Raw genomic sequence first — 17,126 nt, forward strand, 5'->3', positions numbered from 1 at the left:
GGATTTTATAGATCGCTCAAAGGGGCTGCTCCCTCCCCTTCGAGACTTCCCCTCCAGCCATGCCACCATCATTCAATCATCTATCAGAGGATCATTTAGCACTTCTCCATGAGGAGGTCAAGGCTCTCCTGGCCAAGAGAGCCGTAGAGAGGGTCCCTGTGCCAGAAGTAAGTTGTGGTTGTTATTCCCGCTACTTTCTGGTGCCAAAAAGGACAATGGCCTTCCCCCTATCCTAGACCTCCGGTCCCTCAATCTCTTCCTCATTCCTCAAGTAGGAGAAGTTCAAGATGCTAACCCTAGCTCAGGTCTTTCTGCCCTGGACCCTGGAGACTGGATGGTAGCTTTGGACTTGCAGAACGCCCATTTCCATATTCCTATCCTGCCGGCCCACAGACGTTACCTATGATTTGTGGTAGGTCACAAGCACTTTCAGTTCACCATGCTCCCATTTGGCCTTACCAGCGCCCCTCAGGTGTTCACGTCAGTAATGGTAGTGGTTGCAGCTCATCTGCGCAGGTGAGGGGTTCCAGTCTTTCCCTACCTCGACGACTGGCTGTTGAAGGCAGACACACCCCTGGAAGTAGTCTCCCACTCCAGACTACGGCGAACCTCCTGCATTCGCTGGGGTGCACTATAAATGTGCCAAAGTCACACCTGACTCCCTCTCAGATGCTCCTTTTCATTTGAGCTGTTCTAGACACAGTGCAGTTTTGGGCTTATCCTTCCGAAAAGCGAGTCCAGGATATTTGGGCTATGATACCGATGTTTCAGCCTCTATCCTGGATTTTGGTGAGAATGACTCTGAGGCTGCTGGGCCTCATGGCCTCTTACATCTTGCTGGTTCAACATGCCAGATGACATATGCAGGCTGTGCAGTGGGACCTGAAGTTCCAGTGGGCGCAGCATCAGGGGAATCTCTCCGACATGGTTCAGATCTCGGAGGGAAATGCAAAAGACCTGCAGTGGTGGCATCTCTATCCGAATGGTGGCACAAGGGCTCTTTCAGCAGTGGGGAGAGCCATGGTTAGATCTGTTCGCCTCCGCAGAGAACGTGCAATGTCAGCTGTTTTGCACATTAGAGTTTTCAAGGCGGCACTCGCTCAGTGATGCTTTTCGTCATGAGTGGGACTCAGAACTCCTATACTCCTTCCCACCAATACCACTTCTGCCCAGAGTTCCAAAGAAGATCAGGCAAGCCAGGGCCCAAGTAATCTTGGTGGCTCCGGACTGGGCACAAAGATTCTGGTATCTTGAGCTATTGAACATGGCCATGGATCCTCTGATCAGACTGCCCCTTCGGGAGGATCTTCTGCCGCAGCAGCAGGGCACGGTTATCCCCACAAACCTGTCCAGTCTCCGCCTCCTTGAGTGGCGACAGTTGACGGCTTTTGACCTTCCACCCGAAGTCTGTAATGTTATCTTGGCAGCCATGCGTCCCTCCACCAAAACGGTATACGCCTATCGTTGGAAGAAATTTGTGGCATGATGTATTAACAAATCTGTTGATCCCCTCTCTGCACCTCTCTCAGAGGAGCTCCTCTTTATTCTCTCTCTTGCCCAGCAGGGTCCTGTTCTGGGCACTCTCAAGGGATGTTTGTCTGCCATCTCCGCCTTCTTAAGGCTACCAGACAACCTTCTCTTTTCAAATCTCCCATTGTTGAGAGGTTTCTTAAAGGCCTCACTCATATGTTTCCTCACGTCCTGTTCATCATGCCCCAGTGGGATTTGAAATTGGTCCTCACATACCTCATGTTTGACCCTTTTGAGCTGCTCCACAACTGTCATCTACAGTTCTTGACCCTTAAAAAGCCTTTTTTGATTGCCATCACCTCTGCTCACAAAGTGAGTGAGCTTCAGGCTCTTTCTTCGATGACACCATTCCTAGCAGTGAATCCTGACAAAGTGGTGCTCCATACCAGGGCTTCCTTTCTTCCCAAAGTGGAACCGTCTTTTCACGTAGGCCAATCTATCACCTTGCCTACTTTTTACGCATCTAATGAGGAGGAGAGACTCCACCGTCTGGATCCAAAGAGAGCGTTGGCGTTCTACCTAGATCTTACCAAACATTTCCGGGTGGACAATCAACGTTATGTGGGTGTGAAGAAAGGGAAGGCGGTGCAGAAGAGGACCATCTCGTAATGAGTAGTCCTCTGCATCAAGATGTGCTACACTTTGGAGAAAAAGCAGCCCCCTGAGTGTTTGTGCGCTCATTCAGCCAGAACAACTGCTGCTACCACAGCATTAGTATGTAGAGTTCCAGGATATCTGCCATGCTGCAACGTGGGCGTCCTTACATTAGTTCACCAAGCATTACTGCCTGGACAGTCAGGTACACAGAGGCAGCATTTTTGGCCGTTCAGTCCTGCAGGACTTTTTGGTGTGATCTTAGTTCGCAGCCCACCACTGGGGATGATATTGCTCGGGTATCTGTTCTAAGGTAAGGAATCTGCAACTAGAAGTCTCTATCAGATGTACAAGTTACTTAACTTCGGTAACAATATATCTGGTAGAGACATATTCTAGTGCAGATTCCTTACCGACCAGCCCATCTTTCCCGCACTGCACACTGATTTCTAGGGACAGGTACTTCCCCTATAAGGGCCCTAGTTTTGGCGCACCATTCTCAGTGTTCTTCATGGCTCTGTGCTGCTGGTATGGAAAGCTGTGAAAAGAAACTGATGTCAGCGCGCTGGGGTTGCACCTATATACGACGGCTATCATCACGGCGACCACGATGCCAACGTCGCCCGCGGAGTCGACCGACGTCACCTAAGGGCGTGCAGTGGTACTGCTCAAAGAGAAATCCCTGGATCCAGTCTGACACCTGGGGAAATTCTAAGGTAAAGATTCTGCAACTAGAATAAGTCTCTACCAGATATATCGTTACTGAAGGTAAGTAACTTGTACTTTAATGACTGTTGGCTCCATTTCAGGCAGATCGCCTTTTAGGGGGTCTTCTAGGTTCTTCTTTCAGTCTGGCTTCCAGCCTTTCAAGGGGGCTTAATTCTTCCATAATAGGGTTCGTTCACCTATCCCTTCTTTTTACCTTTTTCTTGTATTCAAGGCTCTCCATCCTACACCTTTTGAGCAATTACCATTGCAATAGACGTGCTTATTTGTTACGGGATTTTGGAATATTTGTGTTTGGTTGGTCTGGGAGCTTCTATGGGATTGGCAATAGAAGTGGACAGCAGCCGCATCTGTCCTGCTGTGGCTGTACCTGATGTACTTCATTCTCACTAAATGCAGTTGTGTTCTGGCTCTGCTTACCTCTGCGTTTTTCATTCACTCAGCTCACCATGCCTCTCTTAAGGTCGTGCACTTCGTTGCCATCACCGCTACTTGTAAAATAAAATAAAAACTACTGCTCTGCTTTCTTCTGGTACCTTTCTTCTTTTCCAGAGGCAGTGATATTATGCCTATTTTCAGATTTTTTGCCAGAAGTATTTTCAGAGTTTACTTCGATCAGTAAATTGTTCTCCAGTATTCGTGTCCTTATCTGCTATCACTGGTAATGTTGCCTTACATTCATCGAATTTAGAGAGGGCTGTAACTTTCTGGTGTGGTTGTGATGCAAGACCTCTGTCTCTACTTAATTCTTCAGTGTTGAGTTCGCACTGCTGTATCCATGAATTATGAGTTCCCAGGGATTCCGTTCTGATTTCTGTTCTCCAGGAACCTTCATTGACCACAGTAAACTTCATGTTGTGGGTTCTGCTGCTGCCTTTGATTCCACTAGCTTATGTCCTTGGCTGTGTGAATGTTATGATTTCCTTTCATTGAATGACAATCCACGTGTGCAGCATCGTTTCCTGGTTTGCTGTGTCAAAGCCTATGTTAGTTTTTTTATCCTCCTAGTTGTAGAAAGTGAAGGTAAATTTAAATATTGTTTAAAATATGCCACCATCGTGAACTGCTTATAACCTTCTCTATGACAGCCCTCGTTACAAGTTAAATTACATAATTTAAGACATCACCGATGACTTCCATAAAATCTCAAATGACATTGATGATATAACTGATGGCAGAATTCAGAGGTACCTATACTCGTTTCCTTTTAAGAAAATAGTTTTAAGCAAATTAATATTTGCTAAGTGTCTCACCTAAAACGCTGTTATACCTAATGATGTATTCATCGCAGAATTGTTAAACCAGGTAATTTGCCTACGAATATGTAAGGAGTCAATCTTAACCATGTCACAACTCAAAATTTGCAACCACAGGCATAGGAATAAAATTGCCTGTAAAGTGGGGTCATTGTAAAACAAGAACACAAGCTGGGTAGTGGAAGTGCCTGAGAATGGGACTTTGGAAGCTGCGGTACAGCTAAGGGGTGAGACTCAGGAAACATATACGAGAGAAGAGGTAGTGCTGGAAGGTTTCTGAGGGTATTCCGGCAGTGCCAGAAAATAACAACTGCCTCGCAACTTTTGTGTGTCTTATGGTTTCCACTTGTCATACTAGTTTGCATCCTCACATTAGTTTGCCCTTAAGTTTCCTCGAGTTAGTTTGTTGAATTTTGAATGCGTTATTCCCTTTTCTGTACTGCAGGTCTTTCCCCTGCTTCTCCCGTATGTAAGAATTGTATCCTTATCACCCTTTGGCTCATTATCACCTCTTTCTTCGAGAAGCAGCTCCTGGCTTCTTTGCGATCCCTTCGGTGCCCTATCCATTCACTGGTCCAGTGCTGCTGTGACGTTTACACTCTGGCTACAGCTTAGTCCAATCCAGAAATTCCATCCTCCACAACAACTCCCGCGCTTTCATTTTGCGTTTATCCTTGGAAATAGTTTCTCATAGACCTTTCTCAGCTATAACTTGGAAGAGGTTTGGGATTGGAATCGAACATCACACAATTCGATAACACTGTAAACACTACTACTGAAACATAGCTCTTTTTTAAACATTAACCTACGATAGTCATGGCATTAAAGCTTTTTTTTTAAACAAATGTAGCAATATTGAATTCAACAATGTCATTTGAGGTATCATTAACCATGATGTAATTTAACATGTTGTAGGAAACTGGCCGTTGTTGCAGCTCCCTTCCCCCCCCCCCACACACACACACACTTTTTGCCTGATATTGATGCTTACCTGACTGAGAGCGTGCTGAGATCCTCCTAACCAGGCTCCAGCACCAGTGTTCGTTCCCTAAAAATTTACCATTGTTTCCACAATTGGCACACCCCTGGCACAGGGTCCCTAAGGGCTGCAGCATGTGTTGTGCCGCCCTACAGGGCCCCTCACCAAGCACATGCACACTGCCGTTGCAGATGGTGTGTGTTGATGGGGAGAAAAAGGCAAAGTCAACATGCCATGCACACAAAATGCTGCCTGTGGCATAGGTAAGTCACCCCTCTATCAGGCCTTACAGCCCCAAGGCAGGGTGCACTATACCACAGATGAGGGTCTAGCTGGATGAGCAATATGCACCTACAGTGTCTAACTCCATTCTTAGACATTGTAACTGCAGTATTGCCATATTAAGTGTATGGTCTGGGAGTTTGACATTTCAAACTCCACAGCTCCATAATGACTTCCCTGAATAATGGGAAGTTTGGTATCAAACATCCCAGAACAATAAACCCACACTGATGCCAGTTTTGGATTTATTCTTAAAAAAGCACACAGAGGGCTTCTTAGAGATGCGCCCTGTATTTTACCCAATCCTCTAGTGTAGGACTGATTGGTCTGTGCCAGCCTGCCACTAGCAGACAGGTTTCTGACCCCATGGGGTGGCGGCCTTTGTGCTCTCTGAGGCTAGAAACAAAGCCTGCTCTGGGGAGAGGTGCTTCACACCTCCCCTCTGCAGGAACTGTAACACCTGGCGGTGGGCCTCAAAGGCTTAGGCCTCATGTTACAGTGCCCCAGGGCACTCTAGCTAGTGGAGATGCCTGCCCCCAGGACAAAGCCCCATTTTTGGCAGCAAGTTCAGCAGGAAACCTAGGGAAAAACAAGGAGGAGTGACCACTTCAGTTGGGACCACCGCTAAGGTGTCCAGAGCTGAAGTGACCCCCCTCCCTGCAGAATCCTCCATCTTGGTTTGGAGGACAGGGACCAATAGGGATAGAAATGTGCCCCATTCCCTAAAGGGAGTGGAGACAAGGAGGTTGTAGCCACCCTCAGGGATGATAGCCATTGGCTACTGCCCTCTGACCCCTGTAACGCCCCTGAATCTTGTATTTATGGGCTTCCCTGACCCCAACTCACCAGATTCCTGATGACCTACAAGAAGAAGAAGGACTTCTAAGCTGAAACCCCAGCAGAGATGAAGGAAGATGACAACTGCTTTGCCCCAGCCCTACCAGTCTGTCTCCTGCTTCAAAGAACCTGCAAAAGAACAGCGACACATCCAGCGGGACCAACGACCTCTGACAAGCTCCCGAGGACTGCCCTGCACCCAAAAGGACCTAGACCTCCTGAGGACAGCGGCCCTGTCTAAGAAAAACCAACAACTAAGGACTCCCACCTCACTCCGAATGCGTGAGTCGGAACCACTCTGCCCTTAATGCCCACGGCCCGGTCCAAGTGGTCCAACCAGCTAGAGAGGATCCTAAGGCGATTGTGAGCAAGTGCCCACCCTGGGTTGACCTCTCCACCCCTCACGACAACACCTGCAGAGGGAATCCCAAGGACCCCCGGACCGCGAAGCTCCGGACGAAGATATCCAACGCCTAAAGACACCCGCAGCCCCCGGGCCTTAGAGAAAACGACACCCAGTTAAGCTACGTTCAGCAGGTGGCCCTCCTCCTTGTCCAACCAGTGGTGTGCCTGAGACACCCCCCGGATCTCGCCTGCAGCCTCTGAGCGACCCCCGCGATCCCCTCATAGACCTGCATTGGATGCCTGATGTCCTGTTTGCACCCTGCACCCGGCTGCCCCTGTGCTGCTGAGGGTGTGTGTTTGGTGCCTACTTGTGGCCCCTCCAGGGCTCCTTCAATCCCCCCTGGTCTGCCCTCTGAGGCGCTGGTACTTACCTGCAGGCAGTCCTGATTCCGACTACCCCCTGTCTCTATAGGAGCCCACGTTAAATGTGCTCATCTTTGACCTCTGTACCCGGCTGGCCCTGTGTTGCTGGTGGTGGGTGTTTGGGGTTAACTTGAACCCCAACCAGTGGACTTCCTAAAACCAGGAGACGGAAACTGTAAGTGTTGTACTTACCTGTAAAACGATCTAACATTTCTTCCCCCAGGAACTGTTTCTGAAAATTGCAGTGTCCATTTTTAAAACAGATTATTGCTAATAATTCAAAAACTGTATAACTTATTGATTTCAAACAAAGTACTGTTGATACACGTGTGAAATACGAATCTATTGAAATACTTACCTGCAACTTAAATCTTGTGGTTCTAAAAATAAATTAAGAAAGTATATTTTTGCTATATAAAAACCATTGGTCTGGAGTTAAGTCATTGAGTGTGTGCTGCTTCTGTTGTCTGTGTGTGAACAATAAATGCTTTGCACTACCCTCTGATAAGCCTAACTACTCGACCACAGTGTTTTTAGTTATTGTAACCATAACCATATTTATTTTCTGATGGATACTTCTAACTGACAATTCCTCACCTGTTGAATACCCTAGCCAGAATTAATACATAAAGTTTTGCTTTGTTCTACTAACTCCATCTTAATGCCAGAAACAAGGACAGTGTGACCTTACTGGAGTTATAAAGCATCAGTCCCCTTTCTTCTGCATCCTTTGTCGATCTGCTCTCCTTGTTTCTCAACTTTTTCTTTAGCATTTAGCAGTGATTTCAAGTCCATTGTTTAGGATGTCACCTCCTAAAGGGTCAGGTGTCAAAATGTGTCGAACCTGCAGTAGACAAATACTCATTTTTTACCCTCATGAGGTCTGTGGGTGGTGCTTGGGGTCACAGCATGACTCGAGGTCTTGTGACAAATGTGCTGTTATGCAACCCAAGGCCATAAAAAAAGAAAGCAAGGTCAAGGTCTTCATGCCCTACGCTGAAAATTGGGTTCAGTGCTGGTCATTTTAAGGTCTTCCTTGAGGTCGCATTCCACCCCCTCATCAAAGTTGTTGAGGAAGAAGAAAAGGAAACAGAAAACAAAGAGGAGACACAACAATGATTCTCCTTGATGCCGCTCCAAGTCAAGGTAGGTCATCTTGGAGTCGAACCTTTGGGAGCAACCCATTCTGGCTCCTCCAGTGGGCCCCACACAGGGCCCTTTGCCACCTCCACCCTTAGTTGTGCTGATGCCAGCATACCCAGAATTTCCAACGCAGGGAACTGATCCTGCTCTTTTGCTCCATGCAACAATGGAGATGTTCCAGTGTGGTGCAGTCCCCCTGCAGCGCTTCGAAGCCCTGACTGGCTCCTTTTGGTTTCCCAGCAGCTGGTCCTTCTGTAATGCTATTTGACCTTGCTGTTCCTCCTAGAATGTGCCCCTTGCCAACCCAGAGGCACTCCGGCACCAAGACCTTTGCCAGCAGCCCCACCAACAACACCAACACCATCAAGTCCAGTGCCACTTTCAGAGCTGGTTTCCTGAAAGTTAGAAGGAATCCTAATGTGGCCCAGCAGAGATGCCAAGAGAACAGTAGTCGAGGAAATATATACACAGCAAGCACAGTTGGAGTTCTCGTCTCACCAACGTTATTGTCAGACAATGGAATATCATTTTTGCAAGGACTCCAATCCCATATGGAATCTAGAGATGATTGTGCATGACACACATAACAGTAGCCAGGCAGCCAATTTACTGAAACCCTCCTCTTCTGATACAGCAGACCTCCTCATCCTACAGAATGCTGGAAGTCTGGACATATTCCCCGAAACTTAAATGGAGGTCCCAGCCAACACAACCTATTCTGCCCTAACAAAAATTCCCTCTCCCTCCCAACCTCCTATTAGTTGGCTTCATTTCGTGCTCTCCTAAAAAAGTAGCTGATGTCCTGCAATTGCCCCTGCCTACTGTTGCAGCTAAGAATAATATGTTGATGAATGTGCAGCAATGAGCAGCAATCTTATCTTAACCCATGTTCCCCTTCAACAAGACACTATTATATCCTCTTAGGGTGGCGTGGAAAAACCCAGTTCGACCGCCAGATCTTGACAAAATGACAGTGATGTGGTACTTCAACATACAGGGAGGAGTGGGGTCTCACTTTTTCTGTCTAGAAGTGACGAGTTTCTAGGTATGGGCACATCAGCATGAGTTCTGTATAGTTGGAAACATCTGGCCATCTCTCTTATCATCATAGCTGTCAGTCTCAGTCAGCGTCATCTTGCTAACCACAATTGGCATCTTCAGCAGTACATCTTTGCCCTGTGGGGCACACGTCAGTTGGGCCTAGTGGCGTCTCAGGAAAGCACTCACTGCTCACAGTTCTGTACCTCCCAGCATCTGGTGCGGGGAGCCTTGGGGAACACATTTCGTCTGAAGTGGAATTTTCGACTTCTCTACACTTTTCCTCCCATGCCTTTTATTCCTTTGGTTGTAAGGTAGAATTGTCAAGACCAGGCCTAAGATTGGCAGAGAAGGATGTGGTATGCAGACCTTTTGAGACACTCCTTGCATCCCCTACTCCATCTTCATCTCAGGCCAGAATACCTTCCCCAGTCAGATTGGCAGGTACTAAACCCTAATCTCCACAGTCCCACCTTCACACCTGGAAATTGAGCGGAGACACTAGAGCTCCTTCCAGCTGGCTCTGGAAATGGTTGATGTAATTCTGTTACTCTGTAAGTTGGAACCAGTTTGTTAGTATCTAGAATGGAATATAGACCCTGTGATTCTGTGCCTATCTGAGGTGTGCTTACATGAGGTCCTCAGTTTTGTTCTGTCCTTTGCTCTGCAGGCTATGCAATTGACAGTGCCATTAACTTGGCAATGTGTGTCAGTTATTTCAGGCACTATCTGTGCACTTGCTTTACATGTGTTTCTTCTGGACAAATTAGCCTTCCATACTAAAGCGGTTTTCCTTCCCAAGGTGGTAACCCCTTTCCGTCTGGAGAGTTAATCACCCTTACTAGTACCTACCTTCACCCTGCCAAGAGATTACACCAGCTGGATCACATTTATTATATTAGCCACATCAAACAGATCAGGTTTGCATACCAGCTGTTTGTAGGGTGTGCAAGTAGCAAAAAAGGCAAGGCAGTTCAGGAAAGGACTCTGTCCCTCTGGATAATACTCTGTATTAATATGTGCATTAATATGTGCAGTGCCCTTTGTTCCACCAGATCAAACTCCTCATCATCAGCGCTTGCCACAAGTGTTCCACTAGCTAAGCGCAATTGCTTGGATTCCAGGGTGAGAATGGAGGGTCATTTTAAACATTTGGTGCTTTGGGACTATCTTATTTGACCATTCCTTCAGACCCATCTCCTAGGAGGGTACTGCATTGGATTCTGTGCAGCCAGTTAGGAATCTGCAAGTAGATTTGGTGGATACTCTGTCTACTTCTAGATTTCTTCCCCAACCCTCTCTACTTTCTCAAGATTGATCATAGGTCACAATTTAAAAGGTTCCAATTAAATGTTGCACCGCTCAGTTCGAATTCATCTGTAGTTCTTCTTCTCTGCCTCTGGAGTATGGGAAAAATGGAGAGGTAACTGATGTCAGTGCACAGGGATGGGCACTTTGTGGCTTCAATGATGTCACTCTGGCAATGTTTCTAGCACCGAGATAGAGCTAACTCAATCTGGCATTGGAGTGCTATGGAAAAACTTTAAGATCCAATCTGGTGCCTTGGGATATCAAACAAGTGAGGAATCCGCACCAGAAAGATTGTTATCAAAGGTAAGTAATTTTTTCTTCACAGTCATGGCATAAATATATAAAAGAGGGCCTGCTGAGCTTACCTGACTGCACCAACCAATTACAAAATTTAGTGCAGAGCTGCATGGCATCAAAAGTTATAGGCAAATCAAAAAAATGTCTTTTGTTTGCACCTAAAACCCAAACCATTGCACTGATGTACACAGAACTTGACATGAAGGTAGAAATTTACTTAGAAAGTGTGCTTTTGTTGGTTCGTTATAAATCCATTTTGTAGCTTTTGTGATAGAAGCAGTTACAGAAGTTGTAGAGGAACTTTACTGTTTAGCTGTTGTATATCTTGGGCTTTTGGAATCTGTAGATCTTCTGGAATACCAGAAATTCAAAACTCAGAAATCTAAGTAATCCGTTTGGATGAGGAAGCCTTTTTCTGCAATCCAAGATTAGTGCAGCAGATCAGAGTGATCAATTGGCTAAAAATAAATATGTTTTTTGTGGCAGCCATTTCAGGACATGAGTTCTTATAAAGGGACACGGTGCGGACACTTGGATTCCCAGGCCAGAGTAAGGGGACCCTGAAAGTGTCCTGGCTTGGAGGGATAAGGTACTGTAGACTCCGGCTTCTGTTTCTGGTGTTGCAGAACAACTGTTGCCGAAAAAAGGGAAGAGTTCCATGGCAAGCTTCATGGCCTGGTAGCAGTATCCAATACAAGCTTCATGTTCATCAACACATGGATGGGGAAACCCTACCAGGTTTTGAAGTAATCTGGCATGATGCAAAAAACAAACTGCCCAAAGGCTCTGCAAATGCCCAAAACAGCGAAGCAGGCAATCATGGCATGCTGCCTTATGTAGCATGGAGTTGTTTGCAGGCCCTTCACCTAACTCACTGTGGGCAGCCAACCCTGCTGCACACAGACTTCGTCCTTGCACAGTGGGGGTTGGCCACACGGCATGGCCTCTGCCCTAGCCCTATGCCCATCCCACTCTAGACAGCCAAGCCCAATCTGTGTTTTTTATGTGGGGGTTTAAGGTTCTTTTATAGTTTTTTTATTTGTAAATTTTTCAAAATTATTTGTTTTAACTTCTTTTTGTGCTCTTCTTTAGTTCGTCAGACTTTTGAAGAAGGCCTGTGGTAGTTTTTCGAGTGCTGTTTCATTTTACACGGATAACAGTTATTTTTTTTACATTTATTGTAGTATGCAGATAGTATCTGAAAGCTTGGGTCTTCTTCATTTTCCACTCCTTAAAGAACATTTAGTGGTGCAGTTGCCTCCTCCCCTGATTTTGCATTTCCACACTGCGTTTACTTGTATGTTCACGCTGCTGGATCTGATTGAATACATTTCATATTAGCTTTTGGGCAGTGTCTTCTTATCGAGGTGACAGTTTTGTCAAACCTGAAGCTTAAATCTCTCAGTTTCAGGAAAGGAAGTGAAAATGGTGCCTCTAAAAGGTGGCTCCTTTTTGCTATAGGCTGTGGACTTGTTATTTGGATAGTGTAGAGTAACTAACCAATCAGATCCCCCTTTCTCTTTTTTTTGGTGTTCCCATATTTGTGAGTCCTCAAATGCTCCTCAAGTCGAAAGAGTACTACGGTGCAACAACTCTTTTTCTGGGTTCATGGCTCTTGTATGATCAGATGGACAGGGCTTAATTTCCCAGTGCTGCAAACCCAAATATAAGTGCAGCAAACGCCATATTTGTTTTTACTGTTTTTGTTTTAAAGAAAACAAATTGATCTATAATGTTTAAGGGCATGGATTTCCTTTGTGCAACTTAAAACTTGGTGGTACATTTCGTAGTTTCTATGCTTAGATACAGTTGCTGTGCCAAAATTTGGAACCATGGTTCCAGGGCATGCCAGATCCTAGTTCTTTGGCACTGCAGAGAAACCGTAGATCCTTATGGACTACTGAAGAGGTTTCATTGGTTCCTGGGAATGTATAGTTCCACATTCATATAGTTCTTGAATATCTTGCACAGATCATTCCACTCACAGAGCTCTGCTGCAAAAGTACATGTCTAGTTTTTTTGTTGTGCTCTCCTTTTTGGGGATCCAAGACTTTTTGCAACATTACAGTCGTTTCTGGAAGAAGAACAGGAGAGGTTAAATCCAGAGGAACATGATCAAGAGAAAAGTTAATAACTGTAAGATTTTCACCCTGAGGGTTCAATATTACCATAATTGTTAATTGTTTGGAAATGAGTCACTATTCCTCCTGGTGAAAAAAGTTGTCCTCAGAAGTATGTGGTGCTAACTTAAAAATAAGAAGATGAGCATGGTAATTGACGGAGGTGCAACTTCAGATCATCTTCAATGGACAGACATCTTCATTCTTGGCATGAACAGCAATTCAATGTGGAGAAGAGGAAGAGGGATGCAGAAGAGGTGACTACATTTGCTTTAGCATTGCAACATGCCATCCTTCCTGGAAACAGGTTGTTGGAAGATGTCTGGCAACAAGAGGAAGATGAGATTGATCCTTTCTTTGCAACTGTGGACGACCATTCCTTGGTCGTGGCAAATACATTTTAAAGTTCTTATCCCGGTGTTCGAGCTGCATTTTGTTTTGCTTTCCTCAAAAAAGTAAGAACATTTTTTTTTTAACGTAATTTCAGAACCAACTTAAATGGTTTTAAAACGCAGTATCATATATGTTGTTTTGTGAGTGAAACTGAATGAGAATGAATAAGTGCATGAGAATATCAGTGACAGAGTGATAAAAGTGTGGAACTGAGTGAGAGGGATTGTACAGTGTATTTTGTACATGGGCCATGCCTGTGACAGCAGCCAACCCCCACTGCCCACAGCCTTTGGTGAGGTCATACATTATGCCATCAGTGTTGTCACTTGTAATGTCAAATGTGATGCCATAAGCAATGCACGGGGTGGTATGAGTTATGGTTTGTATTGTGTGTGTGTGTGTGTGTGTGTGTGTATATATATATATATGTGTTTAGAAATATATTTACTCCAGTATTGGAACTTTCATAGATTCGCATGCTTGAATCATTCCCTGTCGTCAAGATGGGAGTCAACTGTACCTTTTATAAAGTAGTATTGACATAGGCCTAAACCTAAAGGCCCTAGGCCTCTCAGTTTAGTATTCTATCAGAGTCATTTTTAGAACAGGACTAATTTTGAGAGTCCACCAATCAGGCGACACCACCCTTTAAAACCCTCCTGAGAAGCTCCAGTCCCTCAGATTTTCCAGCACTAGTGCAAAGTCAAAATAACAGTAAATAAGAGAGGTAATGGTTAGCTTCTCCGGGGAGGTGGGTGGGTTGCATGTGAATCTATGAAAGATTTCAATACTGGAGAACTATAGTTACAGTAAGTAACTAATTTTCTTACTCAAGTATTGGGACTTTAATAGATTCACATGCTTGAATCAGTAGTAAGCAGTAGTGATGCACATTGTAGAATAAACTATAATTAGTTCAAATGAATATAAACAAGATGCATAGGTAAGCATATATACATAGGAAAGCCTAAAATCTAGATACTTAGACGTGTTATTAGAAACCATACTGTATATCAGTCTTTCATCTTTAATATATTTTAAAATAAACATTGTGCAGATCTGAACTTAGGATGATGGGATGGCAAAGATAGCTCACCTCTACTGAAACAGATGTCTGAGGACTGCCTGGCCCACAGCTAATTCTCCTTGAGATGCTGCATCCAGGCAGTAATGTCAGGTGCATGTGTGGCAGTTATTCCAGGTTGCTGCCCTGAAAATGTTCTGAAGCAGAACCCCTGCAAACAGTGCGGTAGATGTTGATACTGCCCTGGTAGAGTGAGCACGAACAAAGGTTTGTAGCGGTTTGACTGCTGCTTGATGGCAAAACTGGATTGTCGATCCATCTTGCGATGCTTTGCTTGGAAAGAAGTTGACCCTTTCTGGGCGCACTGTGAGCCACAAACAACTGACTAGACTTGCAAAAGGATTTGGTCCTAATCAGGTAGAACTTTATGCATCTTTTTACATCTAATGACTGAAGAGTCCTTTTTGCTGCCATTGCCGGGTTTGGGAAGAATGTCTTTAGGACCAGCAGTTCATAGATATAAAAGTCTGATGGTTTGTGCTTAGGAGCATTCTATCTTCTTTAATTTATAAGATAGACAGTGCTTGGATCTCACTGACTCGCCTGGCTGATGTAAGAACTATCAGAAGATCTACCTTCCTTAAAAGAAATTTGAGAGTAGCCCGGTGGATTGGCTCATATTGTTGTTTCATGAGCTGTGCGAGGACTATGTTAAGATTCCAGGAAGGAGGAGGAGGTCTGAAAGGCGGAAAGGTCTGGAATAGGCCCTTTTGAAATTGTATCAAAGGTACTGGGGACTCCCATCTTGACAACAGCGAATGGTTTACGCATGTGAATCTATGAAAGATTCCAATACTGGAGAACTATAGTTACAGGTAAGTAACTCATTTTCATATGTATAGATAGATATATAGATAGATAGATTTCCCTCAAAGAAGAACTAGGATTACAGGTAATTAACATTTCCTTTTATATCGCTGTGATGGAATATGCCCACTGATAAGCATTGCAGTGGCATTCTTATTTGGATGTCTTGAGTGGAAAAGTGGAAATTGTAGCAATATTTGAACTTCATTGTTGCACACTCTGTATCTTAAGATGTGTCCCAAGCTAACCTTCTTGCTAAAAATATCTTTGTAGATTTTGAGCCAGCTCAGGCAACAGAGAAGAAAAGGACTGTTTACCAAATGGCACTAAGTAAGACATTAATCTTTTTCATAATTTCATATGTGAAAATGTGAGTTCATTTTCTGTGTATCCCATAAAAACTTATCAAGGAGCCAAATTGGCATTGGTACAGGTGATGGTACTCTTGCTAAGAAACTGCTTTAGTCCGAATATGGTCACATTTATTAATAGGCAAGCTTACACTTCCATCACAATAGGATTAATTGATACTATCTAAAGTCACCTCTAACATCAAATAATTCTTGATGACTTAATACCCACCACCCATACCCATACTCCTTTTAAACCTGTTGGGTCACCTCCTCACCTTTTTTTACCCTTCCAGGCATAATCACTGCAAAAGTCCTCCAAGCCTAGCACCACTTATTTTTAAATCCAACACCGTCCCTGTCATGTACTTAACAAATTTTTCTCTGTCTTAACATAATTTTTCTTCACAACTATATTCAACATGCTGCCAATCGCTAATCGGAATCTAATATACCATGGCCCTTTAACTTCTCATTACACACAAATGGATCGGACAAGCTACAAGCAGGGGAATTAAAATATAAAAGGGTTTATTTTTCAATTGAAAAATCCCCTTGAAAATATGATAAACATCTGTAAATTTAGATCCAACTGTGTCCACATCCATTCTAACCAAAGGTGCATGGGTATGACTTCTGAAGTTGCCTTCTGAACCATTTTGTCTATGCCTATAACCAAAGAGATACATACAATCACGTCTTGCCTCATATAGAAGGATTGCTGATTAGCCTCATTGTGGTCCAACGATTGCTTTAGACAGCCCCTGTACCATGTCATTCTTCATCTGTTTGACATGTATTCAGTCCCACCCCTCCACACATATTTGGGCCAACTTTCTTATTTTTAAAGTTTGAGCTCCAAGGTCTTACAATGCTAACACTCCTCTCACTGTCACCGGAATCTGATACTTAATGTCTTTTCCACCACATTCAGGCTATATAATCAATTGTCTTCCCCGTCTATCAGCTATTATTTACATCCAGTATAAGACCAATTGTGGCATCCACACATACTCTTCATCTAATCATTAGAACTTTACTTTTCTCATCCAATTTGATTTCTTTGGTCTAACAACTATAAACCTTCTCTTGTAGGTGATTTCCATTTATAGTCATAAGCACTGAATAGTCCCTTTAATGTGTGGGAACCCCAGAGCACTTCTTCACAATATATCCTCTTAATTGGAGATGTTCGCCTTTCTTCGGTAAGGCCGCCAAAGTCACTTAAGAGAAAAAGTCATATTGCAGCCTATAGGAGAAGGCTGCAATGGCCCAATTCGTCATCTTTAATTCAAAAATGTGCCAGGAGATTACATATGTATAAAATGTGATGGTGTTTTAGTATAGAAACAGCATACATGTCTTTCACAAACCCATTTTTGGGTAACAGAGAGATGAAGCTAGCCAGGACAGTGTAGCCCATAGGCTGCTATTATATGAGAAAAATAGAGGCTGTGCCTTTAAGAAGCCAGAGACCACGAGTATCCCATGATGCTGAGCAGGTGACAGTTGCTTTAGTTCTTTCTTCCAGCTTCAGCTGACAGGATCCTAGAGCACTGAGCTCAACCTTTTCAAAGGTTTTTTCTCCACAAAATCCTCACAGATTTTGTT

The 17,126-nt window shown here is 44.3% G+C and overlaps 1 protein-coding gene across 1 annotated transcript in view; it reads left to right on the plus strand.

Annotated features, from left to right (window-relative positions):
• SHANK1 (SH3 and multiple ankyrin repeat domains 1) overlaps window positions 1-17,126 on the plus strand; it is a 1,404,784-nt gene that overhangs the window by 1,286,565 nt on the left and 101,093 nt on the right. The window contains exon 21 of the mRNA XM_069200994.1: window positions 15,463-15,495. Coding sequence (XP_069057095.1) covers window positions 15,463-15,495 — 33 coding nt within the window. The remainder of the gene's footprint in view (window positions 1-15,462; window positions 15,496-17,126) is intronic.

Source organism: Pleurodeles waltl, chromosome 7, assembly GCF_031143425.1.
Source record: "Pleurodeles waltl isolate 20211129_DDA chromosome 7, aPleWal1.hap1.20221129, whole genome shotgun sequence".
Taxonomy (NCBI): domain Eukaryota; kingdom Metazoa; phylum Chordata; class Amphibia; order Caudata; family Salamandridae; genus Pleurodeles; species Pleurodeles waltl.